At 41.8% G+C, this 13,458-nt stretch overlaps 1 protein-coding gene across 2 annotated transcripts in view; it reads left to right on the top strand.

Annotated features, from left to right (window-relative positions):
- The first annotated feature begins 2,925 nt into the window (after positions 1-2,925).
- The window catches only part of DCDC2 (doublecortin domain containing 2), a 191,695-nt gene continuing 181,162 nt past the window's right edge, over positions 2,926-13,458 (top strand). For both annotated transcript variants that reach the window (XM_077143745.1, XM_077143744.1), the window contains exons 1-3: positions 2,926-2,972; positions 3,610-3,936; positions 7,599-7,653. In XM_077143745.1, coding sequence (XP_076999860.1) covers positions 3,644-3,936; positions 7,599-7,653 — 348 coding nt within the window. In that variant the 5' untranslated portion in view covers positions 2,926-2,972; positions 3,610-3,643. The remainder of the gene's footprint in view (positions 2,973-3,609; positions 3,937-7,598; positions 7,654-13,458) is intronic.

Genomic DNA, 13,458 nt, shown 5'->3' with positions numbered 1-13,458 from the left:
AGTGGAGTAGAAAAGGTTTCCTGAAGAAGTGACGTTCAAATTGGGACTTGGAGTATAAGTTGGAAGGAGTCAAATAAACAGTAACGGGAGATAGGATTTCATAAAACATGTGTAAAAGCACCAGTGGCTCAGTGGCGGAATTCTTACCTGCTGTGCCCGAGACCCGGGTTCGATTCACGGAGCCTGCCTATGTTTTTAAAAAAAAGTATATTCAAGGATATGGAAAGGTTAATCTTGATTTTGGTGAAGGAGACTGTGTGAGAAGAGATACAACGAGGGCTTTGTAATCAAGGTTGATGATCTTGTATTCCATTTTTTTTTTTAATAGGAAACATCTGAAGAATTTTAAGCTGAGTAGTGACATAAGCAGATCGATGGTTTTCAAAGATCTTTCAGGTTGTTTTGTGGAGAATGAATAGTAGGGAAGCAACACTGGAGACAGTGGAAACTTTTAGAGGATAATTGTGCTCCAAAGTTGAGAAATAGAAAATGCTTTAGGAGTAAGTAAATCAATCCAACAAATATTTGAGGGGTAGAATTGATAGAACTTGGTGATTGTCTTTTATAAACCCAGGGTGCTATGAAGTCTGGTTTCAGCACAATACTATGTTAAAAAAATTATCATTTCGGCAGGAAAATATAACTGGAAGCAATTCAGAGCTTTACTCAGACTTAAGCAAACGCCAAATATCTTAGTGGTATTATTTTTAAGGCACAATAAACTCCTTTAAGAATCTTCTCTTGCTTCCTTTCGCACTCTCAATGTTTCTCAACACTTAGGAAGAAGCTTTAAAAAGAAAACTCTCTCCTCCCGCTCTAACTGTGTTATCAGATGCTCCGCAAAGTCCATCTGAAGCGGCTTCTCAGTCTGCCTCAGCTCTTGATGGTCTGGGTTTGTCTAACCTTTCTGGCTTCTTAAACCTTCCTTTGTCTATTGTTGGGATTCTGCACAAGAGAGAAGAGCTCCAGAACCAATTTAGCAAGCAAGAATCCTTCTGATCAGAAAGCACAAGGAACAGGGAAAGAGACTGCAAAAGTACGAGTATGTTTTTTGTTTTTGTTGTTATTTCTGTTACAATTACATGTGTTCTGTGAGAAAGACAAATGTGCATGTTTAGCTTTGAGCAAATGAGTAGGCAAATGGAGGTACATTATGTGGAGATATGGAACATAGGAAAAGAGAAGATTTTGAGGAAAAAGTGAGATCATTTGAACATTTGGGGTTGGAGTAACCTTTTAGATAGCCCAGGGAAGCTATCTGGGAGCAACAGTGCCTTGGACTGTTTGTAAAAGCCAATTGTTAGTGTTTCAGGAATTTTGCAAGCTGATTGTTAAACATGGCCATTATTAAAAATTAGGTTGTATAAGGATAAATTAAAGTACATTAAAAGCTAAGATAATGCTCAAAACTCATCACCTCCTACATTTTACTATCATCGGTGCTCTTGAGTTGTTTGTACTGTATCATAATGACAATAACACCATATCATGGCACACTAATGGGCATCCCTTGCATTTGTTGATGTCAGGTTGGTATCTGGAAATCAGCCCTGTGTAGAGTTTTCAGCTACAAAAATTGCAAATTCTCTAAATCAAGACCTTTTTTTTTTTTCCTGGTGGGGAGCCTGGTTGTTAAGCATTTACCAGCACTCCACTGTCCAGGAGACAGTTGATAATAATGAGTCTGGTCTCAGAAGAGAAACTTAGGCTGGATATAGGACCCCACTGCTCGCTTTAATGCTCTGTGGTTACCACTGCGAAATTCTTAATTTTGGACCCAGGTCAGGCTTTTCCATTTTGCATTGGACCCCACAAATTACATAGCCAGTCCTATAAAGGAGGGAAGGAATTTGGGGGCAGGGGTGGGGTGTTGTGACCTCCATCTCTCAAAACAGGTATTTTGTCTTATTCACTTTCTGGGTAGCAAAATTTCATAGATATTTTACCCATCCATTTCCTCAACCTGTGTATCTCCTACTACCAGCTCACAACATTTCCATCTTCTCTTTTCTCCCTGGATTGTTCTCTTCTCTTCCACCTTTTGAAAACTGTGAACTTTGAAGGCCTAAATGTATTAAGTGACTTTAATATAATTATTTCGGCACAGGCGCAATGTCCCCCATGTTCGCTTTTTATGTTGAAGATCATCCATGTAAAATGCTTAATATAATGTCTGGTTCTTGGTAAGTGCTCAATTAATGGTAGTTAATATTATTTTTATTCATGTATGGAGAATTCGGAACACCAAGGAATGAAGTTTTCACAGGACACACAGTAGGAAGTTCTTAGGAGGAAAAATGGAACACCAGCAGAGATCAGCTGGAAATTGTCATCTTTTTTTGGAGCATTTTTCTGGTCCCACAATGTGCGTCCCAGTTTGAATCCGACAAACACCTCTTTACTGCGATTCCTAATACTCTCACAGCTCCTCTCCCCCATCCTGCCCCATAGGCCAAACAGCATGGATGTGGAATGCTTGGAAACAGCAAAAAGTCCTTTGCCAGGCACAGAGCTAGGCGCATGGTAGGCTCTCAAAATGTGGTAGGGTCTCCTTTCCACTTCAGTATTCCCAAACTCCTAACGCATCCCCGGGCACACAGTAGGCACTTATTTACTGAATGAGAGCATGACAGTGCTACCCAGACTTCCCTTTCACCCCCCACTTCTTCCGCGCCTCCGCCGGTGGCAGCCAGCAGTGCCCAAGGGGCCCTGGCGCGCGCCAGGTCTAGTTCGCGGAGTCGGCCCCCCGCGCGTGGCTGCAGTCGCTATGGAAACAGCGGGACATAACAACTCGGTTCCCCTGCGACCCGCGCGGCCCGCGGGGGTAACGGCAGCGGGAGGAACAGCGCGCGCGAGGTGCGGCCGCCGCGGAGGTCACGGCGGTGCCGGCGGAGTCCCCGCGCGGCGCCCCCACCGCCACCCTGCGCCCCCGCCCGGCGAGCGCCCCCTGCCCCGCCCGCCCTCGGGTGTCGGTAGGTACATCTCGGGGCGCCTTCCCAGCAACCCCACTGCGGCCACCCGGGAGACCCCACCGCCTGCCCCTCCCTCTCGGGACCCGGCTGCGGGCGGCGCCCCGCCCCGCCTCTGTGCCCACGACCTCGCCAGTGGCCGGCGGAGGTCGTCGCAGGAGGGGGCGAGGGCTCGCGGACACTTGAGTCTCGTCTGCGTCTCTCAATGAACCTCAGGCATCTGTTTTTTAAATCGGTAAAGGAAAATTTGAGCAACTCGAGCCAGGCTCCTGGAGTGCTCTAAACTGAGGGCTTCAGGGGTCAGGAAGCAAGGAGAGAAGAGAAGACGAAGCCTTTTGTCAGCCATTGGGTTTCCTCGTATTGACCGGCCCCGCCCCGCTTTCTCCCCTGGCTCCCTAACTCGGGTCCCAGCCCCTCGCGCGGCTCTTGGCGCTAAGTTGCGCACCTGGATTCTGCGGGCAGCCTGTGAGCCAGGTGTGCGCACGGCGAGCGCTGATTGGCTGTGCAGCGCACGGGCGGCTCCTTGACCGTCCACCCGAGGCCTGCAGCGCGTGAGGGTCTCGGCGGGCGGACGCCGGGCGCACGGCCGTCACCTACCTCTCTTTTACCTTTGGGTCTGTCTGTTCCCCATTGCTCTCAGGAGTCGACCCCGCGCCGCGTGTCCCGCGGGGAGCATGAGCCGCACCAGCGCCAGGTCCAGCCACCTGTCCCAGCCGCTCGTGAAGAGCGTGCTGGTGTACCGCAACGGGGACCCCTTCTTCGCGGGGCGCCGCGTGGTCATCCATGAGAAGAAGGTGTCCAGCTTTGACGTCTTCCTGAAGGAGGTGACCGGCGGCGTTCAGGCGCCCTTTGGGGCGGTCAGGAACATCTACACCCCGCAGAACGGTCACCGCATCCGCAAGCTGGACCAGCTCCAGAGCGGGGCCAACTACGTGGCCGGGGGCCAGGAAGCCTTCAAGAAACTCAAGTGAGTCTCTGTGCCCCCGCTCAGCTCTTCAGGTGTATGCGGTATGAGGACATGCGTGACAGCTCCCCTCCAGCCCCCTTCCACTCTGCGTGCGGCTCAGAGTTCGCGTTGCAGCTGGGGGCAGAGGTTGAAAGTGTGAGTGGAGAAGGGATTTCACTTGGGTAGCAGTAGGAACAGACTTAAAATTAGTGCGTCCAAACGGCAGGGATCTTTTAAAAAAAAGTGTTCTTAACTAGGTCGGTGACCAATACTTTAGCATTTTGTGATCTGCGTCCTTCTCTCTTTTTTTCTCCCCCCTCCCTTTTTCTTTTTCTGGTAACCTATCCTTTTAGCTTAATAAAGATTTCTTAAAGATCACTCTTAAATGAGAAGATTGTTTTAAAGAATTGTATACGATATTATCGCGCGAGACAGGAGAGAATTTCTCTGCATTTCCTTCTCCTGTCCGGCCCCTGCGTTTAAATTCTTTCAACCTTTCATTCCAAGTGCAGCTGACCAAGCCCCACTTTGGGGCCCCTCCCCCCCGCAGCCTGCACGCTTCTGCTCCTAGCCTAGCGCTCAGAAAAGTTTATTGCACTTCCTGTGAATTCTTTTCTTAACTATATAGAATTGTTTTTCCAAATATCGTTAAGGTTGTCTAATACCATCCTTCTTTCTTTACTTCCTACAAATTGAGTTCTAGGTATTCTACCTGTTATTATACCAGCCGTTCTTTTTATGGAAGGTGAAGGATATATTTGGGTTTGTTTTTTCCTGAAACTTCCCCCTTAAGGGTGCTTTGCCTCGCTTAGAAAAGAACAAACAAAATTTGTGTTCTTCAAAGAAACTTAGACCTTAAAATCAGAAGACTTGAGGATGAGCTATTTATAGCTCTGTATTCTTGGGTAAGTCACTTGACTTAATCAGTTTCCTAATACAGAAAAGGAGCATAGCTATTCCCACCTCAAAGGATTGTTTTGAAAAGTAAAGTCTATGGAAATGAACATGTTCTGTAAACACCTCAGAATTATAAATGTGCGAGGCAACTCTACGTCCAGTTCCTTTCATCACATACTTTATTTTTCATTAAATAATTTCCGCATAAAGCATTTTCACAGCAATGGAAATCTGGTTCAGAGTCTATTCACTACTGAAAATGTAACATCACTTTAGTACATCATACCTCTGTTGTTTATTTATTATCAACTGAAAAGATAAAAACAGATACAGTTCCAAACCAAATAGAAAGTGCACTTCAATCTCACCTTTCAAGTGTATGTGAGAAATACACTTCGTGTGTACAAGAAATTTGCATGGTTACTTTCGCTTTTAATTCACAACAAAAGCTTACTTATAACATTGTCCATGGTTGTTAGTTTTCTGTGCTGATGGATGAATAATTTATTTCATCTGTTTTAAAGTAGTGGTATCTATAGTTACTATGATAGAAGTCAAAGGGACTTAATGGCTGCATATATTTGAAACTTAGTACACACGAGTTCCTGTAACAATGAAACAATATCTCTGTAGTGTTGAGGGTAATCCGTGTACTTTCATTTAGACCCTAAGTGATGTTGGGGAAGACGGCCACAATAGAAAAATATATTTCAAATGAAAATTATCAACTTTCTGCTTGCATTTCTTTCACTCAGATTTTCCGAATATTTTTGAAACCATGATTAAATTCCACGTCGCTATTAAGCCTTTATTTTGTAGTGGCAGAGTTCTAGAAAGTTTCCTCAAACTTTCTTTATGCATTTTGGAAATTAACTCGAGTACATTAATCTTGTAGATATGAGCTCACATTCCTACACCTGACAATTTTTTTTCGTTAAAAAATGAGTATTTGCTGACTTAAGCAGCGGGGGTATTGATTACAATATGTACAACACAGTGTATCTTATTTAATTATCAATCATTTTCCACCAGCTTTAGGGAAGTCGAACTTAACTTTAAGTCAAAATTAACTTGTCAGCGCTCCTCAAACTTGAGTGTGCACACAGATCACTTGGGAATCTTGTTAGAGTGCAGATTTTAATTCTGTACACCCAGGGTGGGACCTGATTTTCGGCGTTTCTGACAAGTTCTGAGTTGATGCCTGTACTTCCTGGTTGGTAGACCACACATTCTATCTCTTCAGCACCAGTATTTATTGTTCGCTGTTTGATTGTCAGGTAGGACCTCACCAATAGGTGAAGATTTTCAGATTGTTCTTGAACTGTGTTTCATTGTCTAACCATCTTAATGAGCATTACCACTGCCAATAACTGTGCCTTCACATTTTCCGTGTGCTCCTCTTGATTTACAAACACTTGCATATTGATTACTTTTAGGCAGAACTTTACTAACCCTTCACATTTACTTTTTTGGGGCTTCTGTCAAAGCAGTACGATCTCTTTCAATTGCCCTTCAACCAAATACATGTTTTAGGACACCCAGTGCTTTAAGAATTTTGCCCTTAGCCATGCGTCCCCAAAACTATGTGATCAGCAAGGCCTGACCAGTCACTCCTGGTTTTGCTGACCACTCTGGTTATATTGAAAGAGCTAACCTGTTGCCCCATAACTTTCTCTAGTCTTATTTCTAGTATTCTTATACCCACACAATTAGAACATGTTGGAATTAAAACAGAAATCATCCCTGCAGATTCACAGACAGCCATTTTATTGTAAAGATGAGAGGAAGTATTTGTACTGTCTTCTGTAAATAGTTTGCATGGGAAAAATGAGTGATCATTTCCAGAGGTATTGATTTAACTAAAGCATCCTATCCAAAAAAGCAAACAACAACAAGAAACCACATTTCAATAGCCAAAAGCCAAAATTAATTCCAATATAAAAATTTTTTTGCAACTCAGAAATTATAGTAGTTTAGGTATATATTCATATACACATACATGATTAGAAATTAGGAGCTATGTTTATATTTATTTGTTAAATTAGAGTGTTCATCATTATGCAGCATAGTGAAAGGGATTGTAAAAACTAGAAGCAGAACCCAGTGATAGATTTATAGTTTAAAGTTGGCAAAGGTATAAAGTATAAAGTTTTCAGGTTGTGCTTATGTTACCTGAAGAATGCTCACTGGTTAATATCTGTAGCAAATAGTAATGGAATTAGTAGGGGTCTTTAGAGGTTAACTAGTCTGCTCATCTGTTTCTTAGCTGAACTAATATCTAAACCACTCTACATGGCTGAGCATTTCTGTATCATTAAAGCGTTCTCCTAGGAAAAAGATTTCCCAGCTGTTACTCTAATGTACATTATCAGTGTTTTCTTTGCTTTATTTGCTCTAAAGTCAGCTATTAATGGGGCTATTAAGCAGCTTGAGTGGCAAACTACTTAAGTCTATATCAAATTCATATAAGAATCAGAAATACAATATATATAGTATCCAACCATTATGGGTTAAAAAAAGTTTCCTAATGAATGTATGGATTTCTAATATTTCAATTCCCTTGAAATTTAGTGTAAACATGGCTTAGCTTTTCTTGACAGCAATTCATGCTATTAGAATTGTTTCTAATTAGTAGCTATTAATTTTTGCTTTAGGCCTAAGTATTTCCTATGGCTTGCCTTACTTTTAAAAAAAATTTAGAAATAAATTTACATAACTGACTCAAAAGCTATGAAAGCAACTTTATTGTTCTTTTTTTCTCCCTTCTCCCCCCCCCCCCCCCTCAGTTACTTGGACATAGGAGAAACCAAGAAAAGACCAATGGACCTTGTTAATTCAGAGGTAACGTGAATAATATTTTTCAGATTCAAATAAAGAACAGTGCCATTCTTGTGCTTTTTCCTATGTGTCTTGGAGATTTGGGGGCATTCTAATTATAAGTGAGCAGTTTTCTAATTTATATAAATGAGGCATTATATGTTAGGGTAAAGGTGACCCTTTCCTTAGATAAGTTTTTGAAACGATGAGCCTGAGACATGTAGGATTAGAAGCAACATGTTCTTATTTTCCCATTTATTAGCTGGGTATTCTCTGGTTGAAATCCATAAGGGTTTTCCCTGTCAAGTGGGAAGAGATACTGAGCACTGTTATATAAATCTGTATCAAATCTGCATCCCCCGTCCTAACCTGCTTCTGACAGCCCCATGTTTGATAGCCAGAATCACCCTGGCTGTTTCTGAGTCACTCGAACAACTTTCTTTGATGTGCAGGAAAACAACCTCATTTTAGCTAGCATTCAAGTTTACTTGACTGTTGGACACTGGAAATAAGCCATGTGAAATCAATATTCAGACCACCACATTCCACCTAGTTGCTGAAGCCCTAATGGCATTTTTGGGTATCCTATAGGACATCATTCCTTAGTTTGTGGAAGAAGTGCACAGACTAAAAACTAAGTTAAGACAGCAGCCTTAAACGTCCCCGTGAAAAATTAGAAAAATTGTAGTTAGACCCGGACTGGGATTTTATCTACCAGTCCAGGCTTCCTCTCTTCCACTTTAGACCCCACATAAACCAGGGCTTCCTGTGGGCATGTGCAGCCAGGGGAGAAATGTCTGATGGAAAAAGTAGATTTTCTCTTTTAAAGTCCAGATCTCCAAAGAGGCTCTCCTCAACCTTCCCCATTTTCTCTCAACATCATGCTTATGCCTAATAGGACCAAATAGGTCTCTCTAGAAAAGAAACACACATAAGACAAATTCTAATTGTGGAGTATTTGAAGAAAGTGAGGTTAAATTCATTATTAAAATTATTTGTTCAAAGAGGTGCTATTCTCAGACATTTTTAAAAGTAATTAATATTTCAGTTTATATTTTGAATTTCAGTGTGTGGGAAATTGTTCATGAAAGTGATGAACTTAAAGTAGACAAAGGTATATATTTTTCAGGTTGTGTTTATATTACAGCTTAAGAATGACTACCTGTCGATATCTATATATAGCAAGTAGTAACAAAGGACAGATTAGTGCATTAGTTCTAGATATAATTCTTTTTGAAGGATACGCAAATATGTGAGGTAGGCTACTGTACATTTCACTGGTGATTGAACCTGGATTTCTGCGATAGAAATTGAAATGTTTGAATTCTTTGAAACTGTAAGCATAGCATCTTTCTTCTGGATTATAATGTCTTTAATGAAGACATTGAGCCTGGCAGAGTGCAACAGGTGTGCAACAGATTTATTGAAATATTTTTTTCTTAAAAGATTAAGAAATGGAAAGCATTCACGAGGACTAATTAATTTAATTTGCTAATTGTTCTCCCACTTTGGGGGCAATAGGCATTGTTTCCTCTTTATTCTGGGCCTCTGCAGGAGTCACACAGATAAGGTTCTGATTTATGAATGCATATCTTACATATGAAAAACTCAACCCTATTTTGCAAAGTGAAGACTGCATCTCTTCCACCCTGGTTATCATTGATGATTCCTCTTTGCCTCTTCCCTATCTCTGCAAAGACCCCTAAGGAAGCTATTTTGGTTTGCTAATGATACTGGAATGCAAAATACCAGCAATGCATTGGCTTTTACAAAGGGGATTTATTAGGTTACAAATATACAGTTCTAAGGCCATGAAAATGACCAAATTAAGGCATCGACAAGAGGATACCTTCACTGAAGTAAGGCTGATTACATCAGGGGTTTCTTTGTCCCATTGGGAGGGCACATGGTGACATCTTCTGGCTCTTCTTTCCTGGGTTGGTTTTCAAAATGGCTCTCTCAGCCCCTGTGGGTCCTTCGGACTTCTGCTGGGGCATTTTCTCTTCAGCATCTGTGGGTCCTCTCTTAGTTTCTCAGGGGCAAACTCTGGATTTCATCTCTTAGCATTTCCCAGGGCATTTTCTGTCTCCAAGCATCTCTCTCCCTCTGTGTCCTTCACTTGGTTTCATCCCTCTGTATCAGCTCTGAGCCTCACTCTACATTTTCTGCCTTTTATTCTCTTTGTAGATGACTCCAGTAAAAGGATTAAGACTCACCATGAATTGGTGGGTCCCATATCCATGGAAATGACCTAATCAGGAGTTCCTACCCAACAATAGGTCTGTCCCCACAAGATTAGGTTAAAAGAACATGGCTTTTCTGGGGTATATACAGTTTCAAACCAGCACAGTAGCTTTCACATTCCTTTCCCCATTAGGCCTTCCAAAGGGGATGAAAAGAAAGGAAGAGGGAATTTTGGAATGAGAAGGAGATGGGGAAAGGTAGTGAGAAACTGCTTGTCCATGCCATTCATTGCTTCCCCTCCCCCACTCAAGCCCACTCTTGCACTTGCTACTTGGCGTCCTTTCTCCCAAGCTCATCCTCCCCAACCTTTTCTAGACAAGCAGTGATTCACTGTGCTTATTTTGTTTTCTCAGTCTTGATCTTCAACACAGGCCCCCTGCTCCTCAAAGTCCACCCTGTAGCCCCCATTCTGAAGTCTGCTTTGAGGAAGGGGACCCCTACTTTCATTGTGAAAAAGGGAGATTTTGGGGTTTCCAGTATCCCAAAAGAGAGCTCTGAATGCATTTTCCCATAGAAAGATTTCTTTAGCTGTTGGTTCTACAGTATTATTGATGCTGCCATGTTTTAGCTGAAATAGGTTGAAGATGCTCTTGTGGGCAGCCATGATTACTTAACTATTGTTTGTGTAATTGTGACTGTGGGGAAATACCATTCTCTTGTCCACAAGTGATTTACCCTGGAAATTTTGAAATTCAACAAGCTTATAAGTTAGAGGACCCTGTCTATGATTAGAATGTGAGGACAGATTTCACAAATCCAGGCCTTTCATAAAAAATAAAAAAAAATAGATTCTATTTTCTATAAGGTGGTGATTTCCTTTCAATCATAGTGTCTTTCCGAAAGGAGGAATTATTGTTTCAATCTTTTGTTTTTGCAAGTACTAGTGATGGCAGGTATTCTTTGGAGTAGGATAGCATACGAAGGGAGGACATCACAAAATTATTATTATTATTATTTTAATTTTTTATTAATTAAAAAAAATTACAAGAAAGAAACACAAACATTCCCAACACATACACTCAGCAATTCACAATATCATCAACAAAATTATTTTTGAAGTGGGCTTTGAACATGGATACACAGAGGTCGGTTTAGAGTTGTTTGAAGGGGAAGTCTAGGACAGTAGTAATTCTAAAAATTTTATTTAAATATGTTTCAGTATGAAGGGAGCGAGTAAAATTACTTACTCACCAACACTGGGGGCATTTCCCTCAGAGCTGAGGGGATTTCATACCGTTTGAGTTTTCAGTGATAGGTTGTATAATAAAAGCCACTGTATTGGTATACATGATTCATTTTTCCTAATTGCTCAGAGCATCTTAATCCTGATTATTCCCAGGACATTTTACTACAGAAAGACCTTTGTGGCTTGATGGGATGATGTAGAATGAGTAACAGTGAGTCCTAGCCCATGTGGCTAAGTTTTCACATGTGATGGGGACCCCCCATGGCTGCTGGATGTCAAAGACATTCCTTCTCTTCTCCCAGGGCAACCTCAGCCAAGTCCTGATACAATCCGGTTGCTCTTAAGATAGTAAATAGTTCAGATGGGATGGTAGTCACTTGCTGATTGCCGGCCACAATTACCAAAATCTATGTGTCACCTTGACATTGGAAGCTATTTTGTGACTCATGCCATTGCTTTTATGTTCCATGAGGCTCAGCTTTGAGTTTGCACCAAGAGGACAGCTAGCCCTCTTTCCCCTCTGCTGCTCTACCGTCCAGGCACAGAAAGGCAGAAATGGAATGGACCTTTGCCACCAAACTGAAAGAAGCACCTAGTCTTATTTGGCCACCACTTTGGGTGTAGGAGGTTAGGAAAGAGGAATAAAGAGGGAGAAGGAAAAAGAAAGGAGCAGGGAGAATGAAAGGGTGACTGGGCATCAAAGTGTGGGGTGGAATGGGGCGCTCTGAGCTGTCTTCCCCTTGCCTCTGCACACGGCTGTCTTGATTTTACTAGAGCTTTTAGACTCCTCTCATAATATTGCCTCTGTTCCCCTTTCATTTCATAGAACTTTATTTTCATCTTTCTTTCCACTTTCCCCGTATCAGTAACATTGTTAAGATGCTTTCCGATCTAGGCTGCCCATCGTGTTACTTGTAACTTCTTGTAAGTCTTTTTTTATATTTTATTTTTTTAAATACCAAAAAAAACACCAAATAAATGCAAACATTCCTATTTTGATCATTCTGTTCTACATATACAATCAGTAATTCACAATATCATCACATAGTTGCATATTCATCATCATGATAATTTCTTGGAACATTTGCACGTATTCAGAAAAAGAAATAAAATGAAAACAGAAAAAAAAAGTATACATACCATACCCCTTACCCCTCCCTTCCATTAATCACTAATATTTCAAGCTAAATTTATTTTAACATTTTTTCCCCCTATTATTTATTTTTATTCCATACGCTCTACTCGTCTGTTGACAAAGTAGATAAAAGGAGCGTCAGACACAAGGTTTTCATAATCACACACTTCTTCTAAGTCTTGGGTTCCTCCTCCCTCTCCTCTCGGCCTAGGCCCAGAGCTCATTCTATGCCTCCTCACTTCTCTCCAAGGCCACGTACCTGGACCTTTCCTCTTGAATGGAAGCAGTCTGTGGGAGCCCTCCCTGACCCTCAGCAGCAGTCTCTGGACCTGAATCTCTGATATCCTGCCTCTCCCCTGCCAGCTCACCCTGCGCCCTCACTCTTCTGCTTGTTGTGGCTGTGACTTCTGCTTTCTTTCTTCTTATTTTTCTACCTCATCTTTTCTTGACATTGGAAGTTATTTTGTGGCTCATGCCATTGCTTTTATGTTCCATGAGGCTCAGCTTTGAGTTTGCACCAAGAGGACATAGATTGAACATCCAGACTGTGTAGTATAGTGGGCGGAGTGCTGGGGAGCAAAACTGCACATGACATGCATCATCTGGGGAACTCATTTCCTCTTTCTAAGTCAGGGCAATGGGTAATGTAATTAAAGTGATGTGACAGACCAGTAATGGTATTGAAGTTTGAGGACCAAATTTCCCAGTTGCAAAAAAAAAAAGAAAAAAGAAAGAAAAAAAAGAACTCTTATTTTATAAATAACTGAGGGGGTATTATTTAATACTGACATCTTTGAAAGAGTCAAGGCCTGTTCCAGACCAAAAGAGTGAAAAATCGGCGTGGCTGGGAAAGAGAAAAAGGAGCCCTGCCATTCATGAGGCTAGAGGGATAGACACATAGAAAACCAGCTGCAGCGTTATCAGGAAACACTGTTTCTCCCAAGGTCATGCCACAAGGGTCTCTCTCCTCTTTGAGTGGTTACTGCTTTCTTGCTGCTGATGCCCCCAGACCAGTTATGCAATTCCTTTCTTTCCCTGGGGATCCTTGTTTGCTAAACCCACCTCACATCACAGCAATCCCTAACTAAGCCCTGCCTCCCCTAATCCTATCTCAAAAACAGCAGCCAATTCCTCACATATCTATTTTTTTTGTGAGGGTATATTATTTTAATTATATATTGTTTAAATGTCTAATAAACCATACCTGAGGATACATGCAGCATAGGTGATACTAGTTATCATAGTGCTAATAATTAAACTCTCC

Source organism: Tamandua tetradactyla, chromosome 25 (genome assembly GCF_023851605.1).
Source record: "Tamandua tetradactyla isolate mTamTet1 chromosome 25, mTamTet1.pri, whole genome shotgun sequence".
Classification (NCBI taxonomy): Eukaryota; Metazoa; Chordata; class Mammalia; order Pilosa; family Myrmecophagidae; genus Tamandua; species Tamandua tetradactyla.
The sequence above is the reverse complement of the archived record's forward strand: the minus strand, read 5'-3'. Positions and strand labels throughout refer to the sequence as shown.